The sequence below is a fragment of the Zonotrichia albicollis genome, chromosome 19 (assembly GCF_047830755.1).
Source record: "Zonotrichia albicollis isolate bZonAlb1 chromosome 19, bZonAlb1.hap1, whole genome shotgun sequence".
Taxonomy (NCBI): Eukaryota; Metazoa; Chordata; class Aves; order Passeriformes; family Passerellidae; genus Zonotrichia; species Zonotrichia albicollis.
The window spans coordinates 2,920,788-2,945,879 of record NC_133837.1 but is presented as its reverse complement, the minus strand read 5'-3'; the positions used below and the strand labels follow the sequence as shown (position 1 = coordinate 2,945,879).

The following is a 25,092-nucleotide window of genomic DNA, read 5'->3' as shown; positions in this document are numbered from 1 at the left end:
GGCGGGGGCGTGTCCAAGCGGGGGTCATGTGACTAGGCACACGTTTTCCGGTTCCGGGTCTGGTGCGCCATGCGTAGTGTGGCGGCGGTTGTGGGGCGGGAGCGGGGAGCGGCAAAAGCATCCAGCATGAAGGTGGCGAAGAAAGTGTCTAAAGGGACCAAAGCGGGTAAAATGACGAAACCCAGGCGGACGGCGAAGCGGCTCCTGGTTGTGGCGAATCAGGCGGCGGCCGCCGAGGCAGTGCGACGCGCCCGCCACCTGAAGGCGCTGAGCTGCGTGTCAGGCGCCGAGCGGGAGCTGGAGGAGCTGGTGTTCGGTGACAGCCTCAATGGGGAGGAGGACGAGCTGCTGCGGCGCCTGGCCGGGCCTCGACGGGTACGGCACATCCAGGCCCGACCCGACAGCGGCAGCCCCGCCCGCTCGGTCCCCGGGCTCCCGGCCGTGTCCCTGGTCGCACGGTCCGTTTGGTTGTTTTCAGGTTACTGCTGCAGAGGAGAAGGACCTCCAGGAAGAGTCCAGCGATTCGGGGATGGAAAATGAAGCGAAACGTGACTTACTGCTCAAAAGTCCGGCCTGGGTAGATGAGGATGATGAAGCTGAGGAAGAGTAAGTTCGGGTTAGGTGATGAGAATTATTTGTCTCACTTGCGAGTGCTTGTAAGTGGCCTTGGTTTGAACAATGTTTGTGTTCTGTTTGTTTTTACCCTCTAGTGTTGATATGACCCATAAGTACAGGAAAGATTTAATGAAAAGTGATGCCGAGACAACGCTTACTAAGAAAAAACTAAAGAAAAGACTTGAGGAACAGTAAGTTTCACTAATGTTTTTGTGGCTGACTATATCAACTATATTGATCTCATGATCATTGCTCTCCAAGGTAGGTGCCAGAAGGATGTTGCCAGACTCTTTAGTGGCACCTAGAGCAGGACAAGGGGCAGTAACCATAAACTAAAACACAAAAAGTTCCATCTGAACGTGAAGAAGAATTTCTTTCCATGGAGATTAGCAGAGCACTAAAACAGCTGCCCAGGCTGTGGAGTCTCCCTCTGGAGACATTCCAAACATACCTGGACATCTTCACATGTCATGTACTCCTGGTGACCCTGCTGTAGCAGGGAGTTGGAGTGGATGATCTCTCTAGTGGATGATCTAGCCAACAATTTTGTAAGCTAAAATATATTTATGTGACATTCAAAGTCACTTTTCTCTTTATCCACTGTTCTCATGTGGTCTCTTTAAAGTCAGGGCTTCCTGCAGTATTTGCAGTGTTTTTAATTAATAAATGATGCTAAGAATAGTAAATAAAATGTGCATTAGCATTGTCCGGACTAGCTTGTTTAGTACTTGTATCAAAGTGCCCAAATTAATTTGTCTTCTAGGGAATTATACAAGAAACAGTGAAATCTTTTTTTTTTTTTTTTAAATAAAAAAACTTGCACTGTGTTCTGAGTACAAGCAATCCTGCAAAATTCTCACTGTGCTTCTTCTAAGTACTTAACTCATAGAAGGAAATTACTGTCTCACAAAAGTTATGGTTTTTTTTCTCTTTCCTCTTTTTCTCATAAGGTTTCAGCAAGCCATGGGAGGAGTTCCTGCCTGGGCTGATCTAGAAAACAGGAAGAACTCCAGAAGGACTTTGAGTGATAGTAAATATGCCCAGTGCTATTCTGATAAGTGTTTCTGTGATTCCCTATTTAGCTTGCTAGAAGATAATTACTTTTGATGTCTTCTCAGTTTGCTTTGTTCCTTCAGTGTGCTTTAATTTAATTCATTTCAGTGAGGAATGTGTTGATTTTGCTGTGCGTACTTGTGCAATTAGCTGATTCCACATGCTTTGGTTTAATGAGGTGACAGTGATGAAGATGATGATCTGCTACGCAGGACTGGCAATTTCATAACAAGCTCAGAGTCTCTGCCAAGAGGGATTTTGAAGGTAAAGACAAACCATATCTTTCCACTTCAGTTGGACTTAAGCGCACACTTTGACTCGTTGTGTATAAAATTAGTGATTCTGTGAATTTGTTTCTGCAACTAGAAGCTTTAGAGGATAAGTAAAATTGAACAGTTCACATGAAAGCATAAAACAATAAACTGAGGTGTATTGTCTGACTTTAGAATTTTCTGCACTCTAAATAGTATCTTGTAGTAGGATTTTAATTTCTGCAGAGGGAGGATGAAATTCTCCCATGACTTTGAAGTGACTGAAATGATCTTTAAGAAGGCCTTAAATGAGTATTTCTCACACAGTCTTACAGCTATCTCAGATGAGTCAGAATGCAGCTGGTTTTACACTCAGTTTTAATGCAGATAGAAAGGCTGCTGAGTTCAGCCTGTATTTGTACTGGAGCAGCTCCCTGAACAGGCTGTGTGTGCTCTCCTCACCTCATGCCACCCAGAACTTCATCACAGGGCTTGAGGTCTTGTAGCCTAAAGAGTAAATGCATTTTTATTCAGCATAAGTGATTATTGGGGTTTTTTTAAACTGTCTGGTCTGTGTTGTAGATGAGCACCTGCCCTCCTGCAAACCAGGAACGTTTTGCCAATGGAAAACTGGTGACAGTGCAGTTTCATCCTTCAGCTCAAGTGGTGATGACAGCTGGGCATGATCGCTCTGTGTCCCTCTTCCAGGTGAAAACTTCAGTTTGTACTCTGCTGATGGTCACTGACATAGAACCTTTTTTTTGAATGTTCACGAAATAGCCTGGAATGGTAGACTTTGTTTTTTCTCTTCTTCTGCACATCTGCAGTGTTATGCAATGTCTGTGGTTACAATGGAAATTCCTTGGTTAAAGGCATCTTGAAAGGAATTTCCACCTGTGACTTCACACCAAGCACATGCAGAGTACTGGCAAACTCTTTGTCTCAGAGTTTTTAGCTGAAGATTTGTGTTTAAAAAGATTTGGTTTGAAGGTTTGCAAGGAACAAGTACTAAGGAGATTTTTTCTTCTTAAGTTGTTTGGAGAACCTGTAGTGGGGGGAGCAGCCTACTTTGCTTTGAGACTGTAAAAATGCTGTGAAACCATGTTGGGGATGGAGAGGCTATGCTGTAGGAAGAAGGTGTTCATCCTGAGATACTGCCGGGCTCCTCTGAAAACTAAATATCCTAATTTTATTTAGGATTTCTTAGCATGGCCTTGTGTCACTGAAATGGTCAGACAAGTGACTCTCACAAAGCTGCAAGAAAACCCAAATCAAAGCAGATGTTTCCATTTAGAAAAAGCAGAGTAGAAGTGATTATTTGAACAAAGTACGGGCAAAATGAGGAAGGGCAAGAGGTGAGAGGCCTATCAGAAAGGCAGGGAATGCCTGTTACATGAGGTGAGGAGCTAAGAGCCAGGTGATTTTTAGGAGAGAGGAAGAATTTAAGGCTTCATGGTGGTGTACCTCTTACTACTTGAGTCTCCGCTGAGAAGCTGGTGTAATTTTACTCTGTAAAAGTATTTGATATATTTCTCAATATGACAACCTGGTTTGTTACTTTCTTTTTTGAAGGTGGACGGTATAAAGAACCCAAAAATACAAAGCATCTATTTAGAGAGTTTTCCAATTTATAAGGCTCGTTTCAGTGTGGATGGAGAACAAGTTATAGCCACTGGTACTCACCACAGCATGTTCTTTGTGTATGACATGATGGCTGGGAGTATCATCCCTATCCCGAAAGTCCGAGGTATGTTTTGCAGCTCTGAGTGTCTGGGTGCAGTTGAAGCTGTCCCAAATAGAGATGGCACATGAATTTTCCTTTAGAACAAAGTGCAGTGAGTTGTTGGAGTTTGTATTATTTACTTGTCTTCAAGGAAATAAAGTACCTTTAGTGTTACTTGTCTGGGATATTAATTATCGCACATGAGCAAGGTTGAGTTCAGCTTCTCTGTGACAGCATATTGCAGAAATGAAGAGCTGGAGTCAGGTTTTAGTCAAATTTGTCCTACCTGTAAATATTGAGGCCAAAGAATAAATTGCACCAATTTCAAGTTTCAAATCTCTTTTTTAAAGGTGTGGAGGAAAAATTCCTCAGAAACTTCGAACTGTCTCCAGATGGATCATTTATGCTGCTGATTGGAAATTCAGGTTATCTTCATTTGCTGTCCATGAAGGTACTTTTTCTGCATGGTGTAGCTTTGCTTCCTTGGTGCCTTTTCTCTTTTGAATCTGCTTTTATCTCATCTGCAAGGCAATCTAACTTTCAACTGAAGGCAAGGTATGACATGTACTGTGACAGCCCTCAAAAATGTGCTGTGGAATCAACCCACTGCAGCTTCAGGGAATTATTTTGGACACACTGAGACTTTGTTCCCCAGCTGCATGGAACTGGTGGAACTCAGGGCAGTTCCCCATGAAAGCCATGGGGTTTTCAGCTTGAAGAAGTCGTGTGTCAGTGCTTTATTTCAGCTGCTTGCACAAGCACTGTGCTGGTGAGAGGAATGGAAACAGCGTGGGAACGGGCACCTGGGGGTGGAAGAAATACAGGGCCGCTTTTTTGGGAGTCATGCTAGTGCCTGCTACTGTACTCTGTTCATGAATCATACCAAACATTGATTCATAATGCATAGAGCAATCTTTCAGCTGAATTTTGAAATGCCTTTGATGGCAGGTGGATGTGTTTTAAACTTTCACCAGGAAAAATACTTTTAAATAAGGAAGTTCAGTTTTGTATAACTCAGGCCCTTCAGTGAGGGAGCAAACAAGTGTTTGTTGATCCACCTGCAGTTAGAGTCAGGAGCTTATGCTCTGCTCTGCAGGCACTGACAACATTGGTGCTGTTCTCTGAATGTCAGGGTAAATTACAAGATTTTTGTGGGACAGGAAACAACTTTCCTGTAGATTTTTAGTAGAATCTCGTTCAATATTGGTCTTCATCCTGCAGACAAAAGAACTGATCAGCACTATGAAAGTGAATGGAAGGTGCACTGCCTCTGCTTTCACCCCAGACAGCAGTAAAATATACAGCTATTCAAGTGAGTATTGCAGCAGGTCTAGTAATACCTCAATTTAAATTGCACGAGTTCTTAGAAGTCACTTATAATTTTAGAAAAATAATTTTAAAAATTTATGCTAGTATCTTTCCTAAAAATACAACCAAGTGATCAATCATTAAAGAATGGAATTACTATTTTAGTATGCCTTTAATCGGTAGGGGTTTTTAAAAATACCCTATATTTGATAGTTGTAAATCAGCTTTTAGTTGTTATCTAATTAATTTTTTTTTTAGTAAAGTGGACTAACAAAGTGATGTGTATGTAAGTTTTCTCTAATATCTTTCATTCTGCAACCAGAGGAAGGGGAAGTTTTCATTTGGGATGTGAGAAGCCAAAAGGGTCTACACAAATTTGAAGATGAAGGTTCTTTGGAAGGAAAGTGCATTGCTGTTTCAAAAAATAACCAGTATGTGGCATGTGGGTAAGTGACTGAACTTTGACAGCAACTTCTGCTATGATTTTGAAGCTCTTCAGTGGACCTGTGGGTGGCTGGTGAGAGTGTGGGAATATGGTTTGGTTCTAATAAGAGAAGAGTAGGCATGAATAGATTAATATTCCTTATCTTATGGTAATAATTTACTTTTCTCTTTGTAAATATAAAATAACATAGTACACCTAAAACAATAGGAGTGATACTGGTATTACTATTACCATGTTTGGGTTCAGCAGTTAATTTCAAAATCACACTGACTAAAATTACAAATTCTGTAACAGCAGTGTTGATCAGGGTTTTCTCCCTTTTCTGATTCTCTTCAGTAAATTTGGCTTCTGCCAGGCAGCATGTTAGCCTTTCAAAAGGGGGCCTCAACTCAAAGCCACAGGCTGAAGCTGTTTCTCCAAATTTACCAAGATGCTGTTTCAGCTAGTGTCTGGATTCTTTTAAATGAGAATAGCAAATAAATAGAGGAGTGCAATATATATTTTCCTAGCTCACTGTAGAAGAGGATTTTAAAGTGAGCTTATGCTACAGTTACTAAAAAAAATCAAAAACCCAACAAAAAACCCCCAAAATTCAAAAAAAAACCAGCCAAAAAAACTTGAAGTTACTTCAGAATTTTTTGATACCAAGCTCTCCTTGCTTTGAATTCAGTCTCTTACTATATAAGAAAAAAGAAAATCCAAAAACTCCTCTACTAGATACTGTTATAAACTCCAAAGGAAAATCAAGCTCCAAACAAAATATTATTGCAGATTCCAGTAAATAATTGGAAATTACATTTTCAGGTGAGTAGTGGCTATAGATTACAAGACAGTATATACTGGAATGTTACTTTTCAGTATAATATTTGTTCATTTTGTTCTTTAGTTCATCTTCTGGAGTTGTAAATTTATACACTACTGATGTCTGCCTCAAAGAAAATCGTCCTAAACCAGTTAAGGCCATAATGAACCTTGTTACTTCTGCCACCTGTGTGACCTTTAATCCCACCACAGAGATTTTGGCAGTGGCTTCCCGTGACACTGATGAGGCTGTCAAATTGGTATGTTCAGCTTCTTTTTACAATATTTCTTATAAATCTTGCTGAAAATACTGCTGGCGACATAATAAAACTTATATGAAGCAGATAAGATACTGCAAAAGGTGCTGGACCAACCAGATCCGGACATGGCCAAGACATTCTGCATTTTCAAGAGTATAATTTTATTTTCCATAGAAAAGTTGCTTTGAAAATAATGTTTTGTAGTTTAGTTTACCTTTTTTACCTTTTTAAAATGCTCTCTAAAATGTCTGGAAGTGTTTGAGGCCAGGTTGGACAGAGCTTGGAGCAGGCTGGTCTAGTGGAAGGTGTCCCAGCCCATGGCAGTGGGTTGGAACTGGGTGAAAACTCTATGGTCCCTTCTAACCTAACCGGTATGTGATTGAATTTCAGTGCTGTAAATATAGCTCAGCAACAAATATGAGTTTTCAGCAGTTGGTAACTGTAACCATCTTACTATGGGGTTTTTTTGCCAGCCTTATCGAAATTCTGGCCAACAGAGGAACTGTTGAATTATTCTGAGGACTTGTAGGCCTGAGAATTGCAATAATTGGTTCCGTGATGTGTTCCCTGCTCATTTTCTCCAATAGATTTCTATAGGGAGAGTCATGTAGGGTAGGAATATAACTGAAAATTTGAACTTAACATTGAGCTTCAATTATAGATTTGTAGTTTAATTTTATTTTTAGTGGTTTTTTTCCCAGCTTTAAATTCTGACATATTTCTCAATAGGTGCATCTTCCTTCATATACAGTATTCTCAAATTTCCCAGTCTTCAGAAAAAAACAGATTTATCTTACTCAATCTATGGACTTCTCTCCCAGAAGTGGATATTTCTCTGTAGCAAATAACAAAGGCAAAGCTTTGTTATTTAGGTAGGTACTAAGTTAAGTCCATTAATCCCAGGTAACATGCTTATGTTCTGTAAGATGGGGCAGATGACTGTAAATGATAAAGTGATTCCTGATCTGAATTACACCTAATGAGTTGCTGGAGTGTGGAGTTGGCTTTCCATGCTGAAGAACAGCCCTTGATCTTTGTCAGATTATGCAATACACCCTGTTTCCATACTTTTTGATATTGCTCCCCTGCTGGTGTGGTCAGGGGTGAGGAGCAGGGCTAATTTTAAGCAGGAGTATTTTTTTTCAAATCACAACTTCATCGTGCTTGAAAAACTGCTTAATTTTAAGATGAGATTTTAATGATTTATCAAGACAGGGAAAATTTACAAAAATATTCCTAAATATGAATAAATCTTGTGATTTGTTCTTTATTTGAAATTGAACTGCATATTATAATGGCACTTAAGTTATTCTAGCAGGTGGATGTTTGCTATCTTTTACTGCATCTGTGTTTCAGATTAGCTTAGGATACTCAGTGACACTGCTGAAGAGTTATTGTTTCTATGTGTTGTCCCTTCAACAGATTACTGAGAAGTTTTAAATCTCTCAATTTTTTTTTTCTTTAGGCTGAAACATTATTCATCTTTCTGAAAGAAGATACAGGAGAAAATGAACCAGTAACTGAGGTGAAAACAGCACTAGAACTGTTTACAGTGTTGCCTTGAGGAGCCTCAAAATTTTCATTTTGCTGCCTCCACTTCTTTATAGATGGCAGGAAGAATTTCTTAGCCCTGTGTGATCTGTCCTGCCTGGACACTCATGGGCTGGGGTAGGACTGGCCTTGTCACTCTCAGCTTTTCTGATAATGCAGCAAGTTCAGCTAAAAACCACTGTCAGTAGGACTGAGCTGATTATATTTAAGTCAAACTCAGCAATGTTGATAAACAGCTGCAGGCTGACAGGGACTTGGCTTGATCCTATTCTGGAGTATTGTAAGCCCACAGAAGTCTGCATATTTTCAAATTCCCATTACAGGAATTACTGAAGCTTGATGCATAGTTTGTGTGCAGATACGATTTTATTGTGCACTTAAATGTCTTCTTGGGAAACTGGAAAATCTTGTAGCCTTGACAGTAATACACTAGATTGACAAAAACTGTGTTAATGAGGGGAGGCTGAACTTGTTTAGACTGGAAGCAGCTCTGGCTTCTGCATGTTAAGCTTGCATGGAATTTTGTGATGGCTCGGTGTTTGGAGAATACTAACAAAATTATCTCTACTGGTCTTTCCCCAGGTTTTGTAACCTGCAGATAAAATGATGCTGACAAAATCAAAGCATTTTTTTGCAATTATTATTATTTTTTATTTCATATGGAAGGTACAAAGTACTAATAGAATATATGTATTTTAAAATTTGTTGGTTTTAAATAAATGTACCTGGTAAGTTTCCAGGCAACTTGTTTCAGCTTATTCCAATGCTTCGTGTAAGATCACAAGTAAGATTTTATTGCTTGGCACTCAAGCTTGTGTCTTCCAGAAGTGCTTGAATGTCTTAATTATTATAATTATGTGAAATATTCCAGTGCTGAAACAGAAATTTTTTGCAAACTGACCTCTGCTCCATGCATTTAGCAGGAGCTTTTCCATCAGCCTGGTTCGCTTGAGGCTGGGCTGGAAACAGCATTTTGCTGCCTAGAGAAGCCCAGTCCCCTGAGACCCTGTTGATGTTGGTGTTTGTCATGATTTAGGCCTGGCACAAAGCCAGTGCCCCCATGAGAATACCCTCTCCCTGGTGTCTGCTGTGAGATGTGACCAAGAATGAGCAAAGCAGGCTCCAGCTTAGAAATAAAGAAAACTTTATTAACTAAACTACAAGAAAAGAAGAGGGAAAAAACTATAAGGAAAAAAAAAAAAAGAAAACTTTACAAAAGCACCTTCCTCCTCCCCCCCACCAAATTTCCCAATGCAATACATTCCCCCAAATCACCAACTCTCAGTCCGGCACCACCCTTTAGAATACTCAATCTTCAGTTCATGAAGAGGAGAGGAGTCCTTCTTGCACCATAGGCTTCTCCTGGAAACACGCTGAAACCTCGTGTGCTTCCATGTCACTCAGCACTGCCCCTAAAGTCCTTTTGCCGTTGTGACATCTTCCTTCCATGCCCAGTGCTCTCACCACTGTGCATGGAACAGAGCTGCTTTTAGGGCTGTCTTTCAAGGATGCCTTGTCTCACTCCAAAAAGGCACAGTCTCTTCTCTGGGACATCTGTCCCCCCCATTTTTCACCCCTTGGGGCCAAGGGGTACCCACACTGAACCCTCCCGGTTCTGAGGCACTGCCTCCCCCTAAATACAGTCTCTGTGTCACAGAAATAAAACTGGTTCAGTCTATGGCCACACACGAAAAGTCCAGCCAAAAGGCCACTCTGTCATCTCTGCCCCCACTCAGCCAGGCTTCTCCACTTCCCTCGGGCCTAGTCCTTGTTATCTCATTTCTTATCTCTCTTCTTATCCAGCTCCAGGAGGATCAGCATTTTTGCAAGTTCTCAATCATGCAAGAAAAGGGTTAAAAATTTCAGTCTGCCTGTCCCAGAGCTCCAGCACTCCCACACTGCCCTGCCAGGCACCTTCTTGCTGCACTCCCCCCTTCTCTTCCTCGGCCAGCTGCTATCACATTCCGTCTCCGGCTCTCCCTCCCTCTCTCTCTCTCCTGGAGGGAGGGAATGGCTGCCCGATGTCTCTTGGTGCTCTTCCACCCTTCCATCCTCAAGGGCCTCCTCACCCCCCATCTCTGTTCAGGCCTAGGCCTACTGCATGGCTGCCCCTCCCCTGCCCAGCAGCAGCAGCTGGACGGGGGAGGGAGATCCGATCCGACCTCTTTGCCTCCAAGTCCCAAGAGAGCCTCCCAGGGGCACAGCTCTGCTTTTAACTCCTGTGTGTTCTCAGAGGTGTGTCCAAACCCCACTGGCCACATCAGGTGCCAATATCAAAATCTGAGCACCCATTGGTTTGACCACAGCATCCCAGAATTCCCACTTCTTCCTGGTCAAACCAGCACAGTGTTGCAGCTTAGGCCAACTTCCCAGCTGTAGCTTCAAGGTGCCCTAAACCAAGAGCTGAAAAAACCCCACCCCGTTTATGCTTTCCTGTATCTAGTGTCACAGAAACAACTGCATCTAACATGGGTTTAATTTTTAGGAAAACGCCAGTCTTATCTTTTTGTGAAAGCAAAGAATCCTAAGTATCACATGATTTTTAAATCAGTGGTGAAATTTAAATCAGTGGTGAAAATCCATCAGGATCCCCAAGCTGGGACTGGGGTAGAGGGTCTGCTGCTGCTTCTTCATCTGCTGCCAAATCCTGCTCCTCTTCTCCCTTCTTAAAGTGGCTAGCTTGTTCTGCTTAAATTCATGAAATAAAGGCTGATTAGGGACCTACTACAGTAAAACCCTGATTTGAGAGTAAATTGTGACTCATGTCTGACCTCTTTCCACAAGGGAATTTTTTGGGAGGTAACAGCACCAGTCAAGGTGCTCCAGTAACCAGTCATTAAGACTTCAGTGAATGTGGCATCCCAGAAGATGTACTCTGAGCATGAGAAAAATTGATTGTATAACCACATCAAAGATTTTGACTATAGGAGCCCATTGGTGAATTCTTGTCATGCTATTTTAAAAAATAAAATACCGTATGTTCAGAAATATTAGGTTTTTGAAGTGTTTTTGCCAGTGATTAATTGTGAGATGAGAACTTGAATTCACAAGTCTTGGAAAAAGCAGAGTATGCTCTGGATGTATTAAACTGAGTACAGAGTTTAATCTCAACCTGAAGACCCTAGGATGGAAGAGTAAAATTAAAAAATAAGCAGACTGTTAATATGCACTGATTAAGATGCTTGCTGTAGGATTCTTCTGTTACGAACAAATCTCTGGCTGAAGTCTGTCTGGGACTGAATCGCCTCAAACGGGCCAAGAGACATTTCTGAGACCAAGTCTGAGAAGCAAGTATTTTCTTTATTCAGAGTGCTGGGTGCACGGGGTTATCTCCTCCTAACAGCACGCACACAGGTACAGAGCATATTTCAATATATGGTCATATTTTTTTGCATATTCATGCAAAAAATGAAAAGGTGTGGTTATGCAAACTATTTCTTAGACCTCATGATCATTAGCACACGGGAAGGGCAGGCGTAGTGCACCCGTGTGGTCGCTGAGGAAGGCTCTGCATCTTCCTCAGTGGTCCCTTGATGCAGGCTGGATGTCTTCATCCCTGCGCCCTTTTCACCTTTCTCCTCTAGACATGAGCAATCTCTCATTAGCTGCTTCAGGGATTTTCTTGCTGGTTCTAGCAAACTCTGTCCTTCATTTTTGCATACTTCTCACCAAGTTTCATCCTGTATCTCTTATTGCTAATTTTTGCTAGCTTCTATATTGGTTAAAATGTATTTTACTCTTGCTCAAGTATGCCTAGACACAATGCTTTTAACCCTTTCAGGACTGAGACCTGAATTTCAGAAATCCAGGTGCTGGAAGTGGTTTCTGACTTCAGTAGAGCACAGCTCAGCATCACTTATGGAACACTTGGCTGTTGGATGGTACTGACCAGTTTGTCCTGAGACAGCTCTGCTGTTGGGAGAGGGTTTCATTGCGGTTAGCAAGTAACTCCCTTTTCTCATAATCTCTGTATTTTATCATTAAGTAAAGTTTAAGTAGTGTGATTTCATCCATAAAATTATTAAATAAATTTCAAATGAAAGATTTCTAAAAAGGTAAATTTTGCCTGTTACCAAATCTCACTGAAGGGGCTCTGAAGAATTTTAATGCTGTTTAATCTAATGCTCTCCTGACACTGTTCCGTTTTTTGCACGGTGTGCACTTCTCCAATGTACCTATTTGAAAGCAAAATTCCCAAATCCAGTAATTCAAAGCCATACAGCAAGTGATTGGCAGGTTTGGGGTTAGAATTTGGGAATTACTGGATCCTGGACTTGTTTAGTTTAGCTGAACACAAGGAATTCCTGCTGTTTTTCCAGTTCATCTTGCTGACCTCTGGTTGTAAGAGGTCAAAATTGGATGGAGCAGGGGAGTAAATGGAAAAGGTATCATAAAATCAAGGTTCTGTTTGCTCTTGTGTTACTGGAAATGGCTTCAAATAGTGGCAGAAAGAAAGGGTTATGAAATAAACACGGGCAGGAGGCCTTTCTCCTTTTTAATGCCTTTATTAAAAATTATCAGCTTGGGTGCGGAGAACTGATGGGTCTGTGGTCAAGCCACTGCTGTTCCCAGGAGTGACCCAGAGGTGGAGTGCAGCTTTGTCCATTGGTCTGTGGGCAGAGGTGGGGCTTCCATCGAGACCTACAGGAGATTCCCTCCTCTTTGGTTTACCATTCGAGGTCCTCTGTCTAGCCTACATCTTTTGAGGTTAGGGTGAGGGGTAAAAAGGGTCTTTTTAGATTCTGTTCTTCAGACCTAGACATCACTTTGATTTGTCAATTTTGTGTTGGCTCGTTGTTTTTAGGGGTTTTTAGCTAGGTTTGGTGAGGGGCTTCTCCCATTGCATGCCAGATCCGATGTCATTTGCATGCCAACTCGATGTCCCCTCCTCTTCACCGTCTGGGTGCCGTCTTCCAGGAAGCAGCAGGGCGATGCCCGGCTAAGGGAGCTGGCCAGCGGTGGCCCCCGCGGGACGCAGTGACCTGGGCTGGTCCCCGCGGGGCTCTCCTGGCACAGCCGGGACCCGCGCTGAGGCGGAGGGGGGAGCCCCGCCGCTCCTGGGGCGGGTCCGCACCCCTAGGGCACCCCCGGGGGGCTCCCCCGGCATGGCCAGGACCCGCGATGAGGGATGGGCGCCCCGCTACTCCTGGGGCGCCCTCGGGCTACCCCTGGCATGGGTGGGCCCACGCCCAAAGGTGGGGGGAGCAGCTGCTCCTGGGGCGGGAAGGCAGCGGCCAGCTGGCTCTGGGCACTATTGAAAACAGGTAAATCAAAAGGAAACTGTTAACAGAAGATTGCAACATGAAATTATTAACAATAAATAGTTAGAACTCCAACTTGGCAGCAATTGGTTTAACTTGTGAACTCTGCAACTTTTAAAAATATGGACAACTTTTTACTCATAACAGGTTAAACATTTATTTCTTGCAAAATGTGTGATGCAAGTTGAAATAAACAGGGCCAGGAGACTTCTTCTCCTTTTTAATGCCTTTATTAAAAGTGATCAGCTCAGGATTGGGCAGCTCAGCAGGGCTGCAGTCCCCGTCGTGTCTCCCAGCGTGACTCAGAGGAGGAGGATATGAGCAGCTCTGTCCACTGGGGGCAGAGCCGGGGGATCCAGTCCTCGTGGGAGCCTTTAGGGCGTGATGTCCCCGTCAGATCTTGGTCCTTTGAGCTTCTCAGCTGGTTGGTCCCAGCGTTGGGACGACTCTCTGCTCAGGGCGAGAGGGGCTCCGCAACTCTGCAGGCTCAGCACTTGGCTCCTCATGTCCAGACATCACTTTAGTCTCTCAATTCTTATTTGGCTCGTTGTTTTTGGGGTTTTCTCGTTGCATTTTGGAGTGGAGGTCTCAAAGCATGCTGGTCTTGGAGTCACTTTGCATAACCCCCCCACTCTCTCAGGTGTCTTCCCTATGTTGGAAGAGCGCACTGCCTCGGGGAAGGGCCATCCACCCACCCAGCCAGGCCTTTTACTAATACAAAAGAGGAGATAAGCCTCAACGACCCGGTATTACAATAGCAAAGCACTAAGAACCCTGGCAGAGACAGATCTTGCTGCATCCCTGTAACTCTTTCTCACAAAAAAAAAAAATATTAACCGAATTTTTGTTCATAACAGTCCCCCCTCTTTTTCTTTGATCGAGCTTAAATTCTTAAGCTCGCATCAACTCACAATTTTTTGTTTTGAATCTACTGTAAATCTCTTGTGCACTTTGGTAATCATGGTTACTTAACCTGGTTACTTTTCTTGGTTTCTTCAGGTTGGTTTGTACAGCCAATACTGTTTTACTAAAACAGATAAATAGGCATAGTAAAAAGAGCAATCCTCCAAGTACACACACAGCGAGAAAAACCACTGTTTCCCATACATATTTTCTGAAAATCTCTAAGTTCTCCCACCCACTGGGATCAAGTGTAGGAGTTTGATCTTGATTATTTACACATGCCAATCTTTTTATTTTGTTTGAAATATCCCTAATAATTGAATTATTTATTTTTAATACTGCCTGGAGCCGGATGACTTTGCTCAACACAGATATTGGGATCCGAACTTGGCTTTTACAATTTTGGATTTTCTCAATTTCTATTTCACTTTCCCGGTTTGTTTAATTTCTCCCAAATCATTATATATAGGAACTCCCAAACTTGATCCAGTTTCTTTGGGTAATAAGAAAATTGGTTTTATCACTCTAGTAATGCAGTTGCCAGATGAGATAAACTTAGGGGTTTAGAGCTCCCCTGAAATGTGTTCCAAAAGGGGTTTATCTCTTTTCCAGTACATTCATATAAATACTTGTAACAAACAATTTTTCTTACCATTTTTCCTATTTCTTTGCTTTTTACTAGATCTGCTGAGCTTGTTTCAGCAGCATCACATTCAAAGCACAACCAGGTTTCTCCTATAGGGCACTCTCCTAGGAGTGGCTGCCTAAAAGTGGCAGTATTCTGGGCTATCCAATACACTCTCTTATTTTTCTGATAAAGGACCAATTGGGAGGGGTTAACACAATCAGGGTTAGAACTGATGTGGACTCTCGACAAGGAGCTCTCTTCCTCCTCATAGTGGGGTTGGTAGCATTCACTGCACAGCTCAGCTGGGCTCCCCTGAGCACCACCAGCAATCAGAGCCAGCATTACTACCCTGCCCAAGAGTCCGGTATGGGTCATCTTGCACAGCCTGCCCACCCGGCCTTGCCTCTTGGGGAATTTTTTACTGAGGAGAAGCTTCCAAGCTCTTTAGAGTCCCTTCTACCCACTTCTCTGGTTAAGCCTCTCTTGGTCTGTTCTCTACAAATTTTAGTTTCCCCCAGGGGAGTGTTCTGTAGAGGATTAACCTGGAGTCTTTAGAAATATATTGGGGAACTTAACCAGAATTACTTATTTACAGCCTTTAACTTTTTACCAACATAATTTACACAAAACAGTTTTGAAACATTTTAAGCAATATTAGAACTCTGATACCAATGTTTTCCCATACAGTTCAGTCTTTTTGACTCTTCCTCCTGAGAGTCAACTTTAAATCCCAGTATATGTTTTGCGGAGAAAAGAAGAAACCTCACAACTTTATAAAAGTTGTAAAGCTCGGTATGTTTATTCACGGCGCCGGATGCACACGGAGAAAAATTCTCCTCAAAAGGCATGTGTACCCCTGAAAATTTCAGACCTCCTTTTATCCCCCTTCCAAATGCATATGCATACAGTTTCACAATACGTTCATACATATTCATCCCACATGACACTTAGCACCAGTTCTTCTTTATCAAAGGAATTTCTAGGTCGGGGCAAATTGACCTCGTGGTCTTTTCTGTTTTTCTTTCTCTGTCTCCTTGCTGTCTCGGCATGCGAGTTTTTCCTTCAGCTTTGGCCGTTTGACTTTTCACCATTGTCAGACACTTCACCTAATTCAGGATGGATCCCTACTCTGTCTCATTCCCCCTTTCCTAGGAAATAAGTAAATTCTTTTACTTAATGAAAACTTTCATGACAATAAGTGTCTTTTAATGCTTCACTATGTACGTTTGATAAAGAGGTTAGTACAGCCATTCGTTGTAGTATTCTCCAGTTCTAAATTAACAATGTAATAGATAATCTTAAGCTTATCCCAACTAATATTAGTAAAACTACAATAGGGTGGCACAACTTATTAAAGATTCCATTTGCAGTTGGTGACCACCCAAAGATCAAATCTCACCAGTGATTATCCGTATTTTATTTTATTCTTTGTAGAACTCTGGTTATCTCCTTTGTATCATGTTGGACAGTAATTAAGGTTTTCTTTCTACTTTCTTGGATTTCTTTCAGGACTTCTAATAGGTCTTGGTGCTTAATTAATTGTTTTACCAATGTAAGGTTCGCCCCAATAGGGGTAGGTAGTAGTCTGTGATACACTGTGTAATTGGCTGTAATCAGCTGGTGGGATGTTACTGGTACCAAATACGAAAAATCACACCCAATAATCTTAACAAAATTACAAATACAGAGATTAGAATGGTTTCTACTAAACAGAATAACATCATTGCTATCAATTTGTACAGCAGCACAAGCAGTTCTCAAACACACACTTTTTTCCAGTATATCCGAGCACAGTTTTCTGGTCAGTGACTGGATGAATTTCAAAGTGGCAAATACCCTGTTCAGTGTCCAAACACATCCTGGGCATTAGCAGTATTGCTTTCACAAATGAATCCCATTTGTTCTCTAGTAATGCAGGATTCTAAGTTTACTGTCTGCCACTTTTCATTCATCTTTTCGTGCCCACACTCTATGTTCTGAAGGATAGAGTGTTGTTTCTTCATGGTTTAATCTTAGGGCAATGATGGGATGCATAACATAAACAGTGGCATTACGTATGGTAAGCACAAAGGCAGTGGCCACATTAGAAACAGGATCATAGGTGAAATTCACCATAGTCCACCAGGATTGAAACTTCCTTTCAAAATCAATTGCATTATCCTACTCAATTTTCCGAATTTCAGCTGGAAAATTACCTTCACTCCTTTGCTATATGATCAGAGCTGCTGTTGCTTGTATCCATAACTGTGCTTGTATACAATTGAAAGCTAAAGACACATTATCTTGAACTATACTAAGTGCTTCTACTATCAATTGGTAGTCTTGGTCCCCAGCCTCTTCATACTTCTTTACTTTGGCAGTACTTTTGAAATCTGTCACTGGCTAGTTCCTAATGCCAATAGAGATTACTATAAAGGCTGCTTCAATTTTGTTAGGCTGCCTGCTGCAGCAGCCAGTTTATTCATCAGTATTTCTGAATCAATTCCATTTAAAACTCCTAATCTTGTCCCTAATATGCCAGTTAGATGTTTGTTATGGGGAACAGGAACTGCTTTCTGTCCATGACCATCCCTCCTTGCCAGAGGGATGTGCTGGGCTCACACTGCAAATTCAGACACACTTCACAAGTGTATCTGACAGAGGTTTAGGTCATACTTGAGGCAGATGTTTGTTCTGAAATGTAGAGACTTCAGGGAATCTAACCTCTCCCTCTCCCTCCAAAGCACCTGATTTCTCAGATGTGTGGCAAGCAGGAATGTCTCTCCTGGTCTACAAAACCTCACCCACCTTGCCCCTAGCTGTGGACAGGGCAGAAGATAATGGAGGGGAAATCTTGAGAGAAGAGCTTGAATTCATTGCAGTTCCTCAGAAGAAACTGGGATCAGGTTTCTGCTGCTTGGAACACTCAGCACAAAAGTGATGCTCAAAATCCTACAGCCTGCTGCTGAGCTCTGAGGGGGTCTCTCTCTCTACCTCTTTTAAGCAGAATCCAACTGCCTCAGACTGGGACAATCACTGATCCAAATCTCAGTAGGAAAAGGAATAGCTATAAATAAGGAAAATCACCTTCTTTGCTTGGGTTAATTTACCACCTGCAGTTCAGCACCTTTTACCAGCCATTGCCTGGGGGTTCAGCCAACCAGGTTGGAAAATGACTTAAGGAAACTGATTTCTTGGTGTTCCTGGTTTTAGGCACCAGGAGAGCTGGCTCCTTCCTTTCTTGTCTGCTCCTGAGATATGCCTGTTTTTGTGACCATGTTGTCCAGCCCTCGAAGGAAGTTTTTAGGAAGGAGGAGCAGACTGGTTGGCTTTTTGAGATGCTAATTTGCATTATCAACTCCACACGTTTGAGAGACCATTCTGGATTGAATAATAGCTGTTGTTCAGTCACATTCTTTACTACGTTAGGTTCAAGTTTGGAGTTTGGGTAGAGTCTGAACTAGTGTGGGGTGTATAAGGCCCCGCTATGGTAAAAAGTGCAGTGTCCACTTTGAATTCAAATGAAAGTCTGACAGTAACTCGAGCTCAAAGGCAGGTCGCTTCTACAGGCTGTATCAGGGTGAAATTACACCAACAGTCTGATTCACTTAGGTTATCACAGACTTCCTGGTGTTCATATACACCAGGGGAGGTTCAGACACTAATTACATCTGGTCTCTCATAAGCCATCCTATTGATGACTAAGCACTTTACTTTGATTTCTTCTCCTCATATTCCTTGAAGTGTTCACAGTTCCTGTTCTTGCTATTCTTACTCCTCACATACCTGATTCTCGTGGATTACTACAGTAGATATGTTTAAATCTTTTATCTCAGGTTTTCCCATGGATCCAGTATACTGATTAAATGCCAGGGACCAAGGCCGTTCAGCATTGCTTTGGGTAGAGGTACTCTCTAGTTCTAAAACTTCAGTTATAATTCCATACAAAACAATTCTGTACACTAAAGTATGAGCTACTCCCGACCGCAATATACTCATTTTCCCTGAATAAGTTTTAGTCTCGGTTCATTGTCTCCTGGTGTCACTCCTGAAGGGGCTTCTGGGCCTTCTTCACCCGAGAGTGATGGATCCAGCATTCTGCTCCTTGATTTTGATTGCAGTGAAGGTGGTGAGAGGTACTTGCAGTGATCTCTCCCACTATGGTTCTGAAGTCTTCTCTGTAAGAGACTTAACATATACATCAACCCCAGGCTATCTAAATCCCTGCTCCGAGTTCCAGCCACATGTTTCTCAATTACTCTGAGCTGTTTGCTTAATGCCACCATGTAAGTGGACATTCTGGACATTCCCCTTGTATTCTATATGGTCTTCTATAAGGCATTCCAAAAGGATTCAGCATTCCTTTAGCTCAAAAGGTTTAGTTTGAATTTGCAATAGTGCTAGTGGAAGAGCTTCTTGCCCCAGTCTTATGATTTGCTGCTTAATCAAATGATTCATTCTCTCCCCCTGGCTGCTTGACTGGGAGCGGTATGGGGTGTGAAGTTCCTAATCTATGCCCAGATGGCTTCTAATCTGTTGCACTATTTTGGAAATGAAAGGTGATTCTTTATCTGAGGATATTGTGGCTGGAACTCTGAAGCGTGGTATTATCTCTTGTGAAAATGATCTGGTCACTTCTTGAGCTTTGACAGTTCTGGTGGGGAATGTTTCTGGCCACCCTGAAAATGTATTTATTAATACCAGTAAGTACTGATACCCCCCTTTCCTTGGAAGTTCTGAAAAGTTGATTTGCTGCTACTGTACAGGCCCATGGCCTCTCCCAGTCTGATCGAGTTTTGGCCCGGGGGGTATTTTGAGGTTAGTCTGGAGGCAAGGATCACATTATCAACTCACCTGAGTGATAGTGGCATATAAATTCCTGACAACGATACAACAATTCTTTCAATCAGATGTGTGTTCTAGAAAGCCTGTGGGAATTACTACTTCAAAGTCAACACTTCATTTCAATGCACTCTGTATCACTCGCAGCCTTGGTCATTTCGAGAAAGGAGCCACACTCTATAAAAGGCTTTAAGTAGTTAGGCCCTAGTGTGTTTTCTAGTGCCCTTCCTTCACTAGTAACCACGAAAATGGGAAGGGATTACTAGCTCTCTTTCAATGGTAGCCCACCCCTTGCAGTTGTACGTCTCTTTTGATTAGTATTATTGTATTATGGCTTACCTTCGAGGAAAATCTGTACCTCACCCTTTGCTGCTTTCTTTGCCTCCCCATCCGCCAGCTCATTTCTTTCCTGCAATTTTTAAGCTCACTCTCTGGTGTGCCTTAATATGCCTTTTCAGGTAGCTGAACTGCTTCCAGCAGCTGGATTGTCTCTTCTTTCCCTGTGAGGTCAGCAGTCCCCTCTCCTTCCAGATGGCTCCATGTGCATGCACAACTCTGAATGCCTTTTGCTGTTTCTAAGGCATGGGTCCATGCATTTATCTCAGCATCCTGTGCAGAGGTACCTGTTGGTAAGGGTCCAGACACTATTACCTCTCTGCAGGTAGTCACTGTGAACTTTGCAATGTCGCTTTCTTGTCGGTGAACCAGGCCTCTGCATCGTCCGGAGGAGTGTCCTGTAAGTCTGGGCGGCTGGAGTAGGTAGCTTCAATGGTCTCTAGGCAACTATGGTGTACTGCTTCTCCTTGATTCCACTGAGAAAAGAAGCTGGGTTGACAATATTAGTCACCACTATCTCTACATCATCTTGCTCTACCATGATGGCCTGGTATTTCAGAAACCTCTCTGGTGAAAAGCCAGTGGCCACCCTTTACTTCCAGTAATGCGGACACTGTGTGGGACACTAGCACAGTCATTTTTGTCCCAGGGTAAACTTGTGTGCCTCTTGAATGTTCAGCACAACTGCTGCTACAGCTCTGAGGGAACCTGGCCATCCTTTGGCTGTTGGATCTAGTTGCTTAGAGAAGTAAGCAACTACCCTCTGGTATGGACCCAAGTCTTGAGCCAATATTCCCAGGGCAATTCCTTGCGTGGAAAAATAGAAAGAATGCTTTACTTACATCTGGAAGTTTCAAAGCTGGAGCCGACATGAGGGCAGTCTCTAGCTGGCGAAAGGCCCATGTGGCGTCTCTTGTCCACTGGAGATCTCAGTTCCCATTGGCAATAAGAGCATAGAGGGGTCTGGCAAACAGTCCATAATTATAAACCCACAGCTGGCACTACCCTGCCATGCCTAAGAAGGTTGGGAGTTCTTTCGTTGTCTGGGGTTCAGGGTTTGGCATAGGGCTTCCCTGCCTTAAAGTCTGCTGCTCAGCACTCACTTCTTACCCCAGGTAGATTACCTTCTGTTTCACTACCTGTGCCTTTTTCTTTGAGACTCTGCACCCTTGGAGTCCTAGGAAATTCAAAAGGCTTACTGTCCAGGCTTCTCTTGCTTCCTTCGTCCGAGTGGCTACTAGAAGATCATCTATGTACTGCAACAGCCTCCTTTCCTCTTGTGGAGCTTCCCGGGACTCTGGGTCTTTGCAAGCTGTTCTCCAATCGGAGTGGAGAATTTTGAAGCCTTCAGGCACATGGACTATGTGAGCTTGTGTTTGAATGCAAAAATGTTCTGGCTGGCTTCGTGGATACGGAGGCAAAAGAAGGCATCTCTTAGGCCTAAAACAGTGAACCAGGTTAGCTCAGGTGTTAAACAAGTTAGTAAGGTCTATGGATTTGCTACCACAGGGTACAAATTCTGTGTTATCTTATTGACAGCCCTTAATCCAGTACTATCAGTTATTGGACTGATTCCTTCCTTACCTTCCCTTTGAGGGTACTACTCAGTTCTCACTGGTTGTGTTCTTTCATTAAGCTTGATGGGGGAGCATCCCATGGGGGAGCATCTTTCACTCTCCCTGGTTCAGCAGAGGCTAATACCCTTGAAAACACTTATTTACTTATTCTAATATCTCCTTACTAATGTCTTTCTTAATTTCAGTGTCTATTAATATTAAGCCTAATATCTTTATATTATTTGCCTTCAGAGTAACCTTTCTCATTTGAGAATGTTTAGCAAATTGAGCGAATTGTACAAAAGCTTTTAGGTACACATAGTACACATGTTACTTTAAAGGTTTGCAAAAGCATGCCTTCTCAGACTGGCCAGTTGTTCATTCCCCACACTAAAACATAAACATTCTCCACAGGTACTAAAGCTTTATTTAAAACTGAATATATGACCTTTGTGCCGACAAAAATTCTTCCCTTTTGGGAAGGTCACCTTTACCCCTCTTCCCTTACCTTGGGAGGAGCCTTTAGCAAATCATATGTACTCATTTTGTGAACTGTGATTGCTTTGCATTTCAGCATGATAATCCTTGCCTGATTTCATACGTTGCTATCTTATGCTGCATGCTGAACAACATGTTTGATTTGCTTTCTCTTTGCCTTGTTTTCTTTTTCAAGGGCCAAGACCAGAGAGCGGTCTGATCTCACAGTCTCTTTGTCATTCTGGGTGATTTCTTAAAACAAAAGACATTTCAGCATACAAAAACTATCCCATTTATCTTCCTATTATAAAACAGTACTAACAGCAATGAAGCAGTATAAATCTTTTTATTTTCTGAGCTGCTCTTACTGGCAACCTCCTCCCAGTGAGCCCCTCCCAAAAGGGGCTAATTTAGGAACCTGTTTGCTCTGATCAGTTCTCATTATTTATTTCTCCTTGCCCTATCTCGCTTCCACTCAAACCTTTTTACAGACCTTCACAGTAGTTTCTCAGTTTTCCTCCTATACACACAGCTCCAGGTGGAAGGTATCAGATGTGATTCCCACACACAAGCTCTAAGACCTTAGGTTCTGAATCCGCTTGACCAGAAACCTTTAATTTACACTCGGGGCGTGTACCCTGACACTTATTGGAACAGCAAAACAGCAATACCAGTGTTTCTCATAAACACCGCACTGCAATAATACCTGCACATCCAGCTCTTGCTCACAGGCCATTCCTGTGTTCCCTGGGGAGACAGGGCAGCCAGAGCTGTCCCTGTGCCCAGGGCACAGCCACTGTCACCTCACACAGCCTGCTAGCCTCTTGATGTACCAAAGGCTCCCCGAAATTGCTCACAAAGGCAGGCTATTCTGTTTGTTACAGAGAACTTTAAATCCTTTCAGCAGATTGTTTTCAGTAAAGATTTACTGCGGTACCAACTGAAGTCTCATAAATCTCATAAGTCTCATTAACTAATTCATCTCATTCATCCCTTCTATATAAACTCTGTTTTACAAAATATCAGTCTTTTCTAGTTCTCTTCTTGCACAATCTAATTAAGCACTGTGTCTACTTACACTTGTTTTACTGCTTTGCAAAAAGGCTCTGCTAGTCACAGCCGAAACTCTGATATGCCCACAGACACACGCACTCTCTCCCCCCCCCGCCCTTTATCTCAAATTCACTAGAGCCAAGGCTTGAATTACTATGAGGGGGAGAATTCTTTGAATTCCTTTAACTCGTTTTGTCGAAGTTAAGCATAAATCACCGTACTATAGTTCTCCTATGTAAAATGCTACTCTTGTTGCAACAAAATCTTAAAATCTCCACAAACACCACAATGCAGCGGAAGAAAGTCACCACACAAAATCACTGGGAAAGGGCATATCTCTCAAAGTGCTCACTTTTCTCAACACAACACAGCATACCATAATTCGGCATTTACTCATCAATTTTCCTGGACACAATCAAAATAACAGCGCACAGTCTAGAGATCAAGTCCAAACATCCAAGGCAAAGGAACTCTCTGAGCTCATACTCACGGTTAAAATGTACCAAATCTACACAAATCACTACATTCAAACACGATAAATACCATCACTGACATTCCTCCACTCGCTTCTCCGCGGGGCACTTCTCTCTCTGCCCCCGCAGCCTGCTGCAGCTGGCGCCTCTGGCCTCACTCGGCTGCTTCAAACACAGGTAGTACTGACCCCCCCGCACTGTAGGGCACTGTAGATTTACTCTCTTTTATACACCATACACATATCACCTGCACGATCACAAACACAGTGCACTGGCCACACACATTATCCATACAGCAACACAGTGTCCGGACATCACACACACACACAAACAAAACACACACGGGCTCACCAGTTCTGCTCTATCAGAACTATGAATCCCCAATACACACATACACGGGTTCACCCGGCTTACCCCCAAAGCCGCTAGTGGTCTGCTCTATCAGAACGATGAACCCTTTTTCTAATACAGCTGCTCTATCAGCTGAACCCATGAACCCAGACATCTCTGGGTGATTTACTCCCTTTCTCTCCTTCCTCCCCCCTGGGGCCCCTTAGTACATACCATATCTTCCTCCGCAGGCCAGCGGGTCGTTGTCTGTCCTCGCAGGTGGCAAGTTGAGACAAGCGGAGCCCCACCAGGAAAAAATCCTGGGGCGCGCCTTGGAGGTCCGTCTATCCCCCCTGCCCCCGTGGGGACAGAGAACTCCTGGCTTGGCTCGCCAAAATGTTTTGCGGAGAAAAGAAGAAACCTCACAACTTTATAAAAGTTGTAAAGCTCGGTATGTTTATTTATGGCACCGGACGCACACGGAGAAAAATTCTCCTCAAAAGGCATGTGTACCCCTGAAAATTTCAGACCTCCTTTTATCCCCCTTCCAAATGCATATGCATACAGTTTCACAATAAGTTCATACATATTCATCCCACATGACACTTAGCACCAGTTCTTCTTTATCAAAGGAATTTCTAGGTCGGGGCAAATTGACCTCGTGGTCTTTTCTGTTTTTCTTTTTCTGTCTCCTTGCTGTCTCAGCATGCGAGTTTTTCCTTCAGCTTTGAGCTCTCAGCAGTAATTACATCCATGAGTGTTGTGTCATTCAGTTTTAAACAGGAAAGGCAGGAGACACTGCCTACCTGAAAGAGCGAGTCTTGGGAAAAGCCTTTTGAAAGGGATACATTAAAAAAACCCAAAGACCTGAAATGCCCATCACAGGATCCATGGGCAGTTGATGCCCTGGCAATTGGCTGAGAAGGGCTCGCCAGCAATTCATGGGAATGGTCTACTGCTGGGACATATCCATAGACTTCTCCAATAATACCAATTTTAAGAACTCATTAATGGTAGAAATTATTCAAACAGGAGAAAAGACAAACAAAAGTCAACATTTGGTGTGATTTTGATAGGTCAAATTTCAGAAATAGAAAGGGAAGGACTTTGTTAGTGTACAAATCTTCTGCAAAACTTTTTGAAGTCAGAGGGTTCCCTCTCTCTGTCTCCTGCAGGACAATTCACAGGAGAGAAGCAAGGAGAGATTTTTATTTGTGATGCTTTGCATTTAACCATAATGGGAGGTG

General features: G+C 42.7%; 2 protein-coding genes across 3 annotated transcripts in view; both read left to right on the top strand.

The window, feature by feature from the left end:
* The first annotated feature begins 32 nt into the window (after positions 1-32).
* UTP18 (UTP18 small subunit processome component) lies at positions 33-8,760 on the top strand. Of its 2 annotated transcripts, XM_005494756.3 has the most exons (14): positions 33-375; positions 479-606; positions 711-806; positions 1,566-1,645; positions 1,847-1,932; positions 2,502-2,627; positions 3,492-3,666; positions 3,993-4,093; positions 4,864-4,954; positions 5,273-5,396; positions 6,282-6,456; positions 7,186-7,328; positions 7,922-7,981; positions 8,590-8,760. In XM_005494756.3, the coding sequence occupies exons 1-13, from the start codon at positions 70-72 to the stop codon at positions 7,944-7,946; spliced, it is 1,656 nt and encodes a 551-aa protein (XP_005494813.2). In that variant the 5' UTR covers positions 33-69; the 3' UTR covers positions 7,947-7,981; positions 8,590-8,760. The 2 variants fall into 2 exon arrangements, with proteins under 2 accessions (XP_005494813.2, XP_005494812.2); XM_005494755.4 differs by having other exon boundaries at positions 7,922-8,760.
* Positions 8,761-13,128: 4,368 nt separating this feature from the next.
* The window catches only part of LOC102072978 (uncharacterized), a 63,936-nt gene continuing 51,972 nt past the window's right edge, over positions 13,129-25,092 (top strand). Inside the window, exon 1 of the mRNA XM_074555354.1 lies at positions 13,129-13,271. Coding sequence (XP_074411455.1) covers positions 13,129-13,271 — 143 coding nt within the window. The remainder of the gene's footprint in view (positions 13,272-25,092) is intronic.

Coding starts and splice junctions, on each gene's coding strand:
- UTP18 (XM_005494756.3), top strand. CDS start 70: ATGCGTAGTGTGGCGGCGGTTGTGGGGCGGGAGCGGGGAGCGGCAAAA. Junction 2,628..3,491: donor GCTCTGTGTCCCTCTTCCAG/GTGAAAACTTCA, acceptor TCTTTTTTGAAG/GTGGACGGTATAAAGAACCC. Junction 7,329..7,921: donor GGCAAAGCTTTGTTATTTAG/GTAGGTACTAAG, acceptor TTTTTTCTTTAG/GCTGAAACATTATTCATCTT.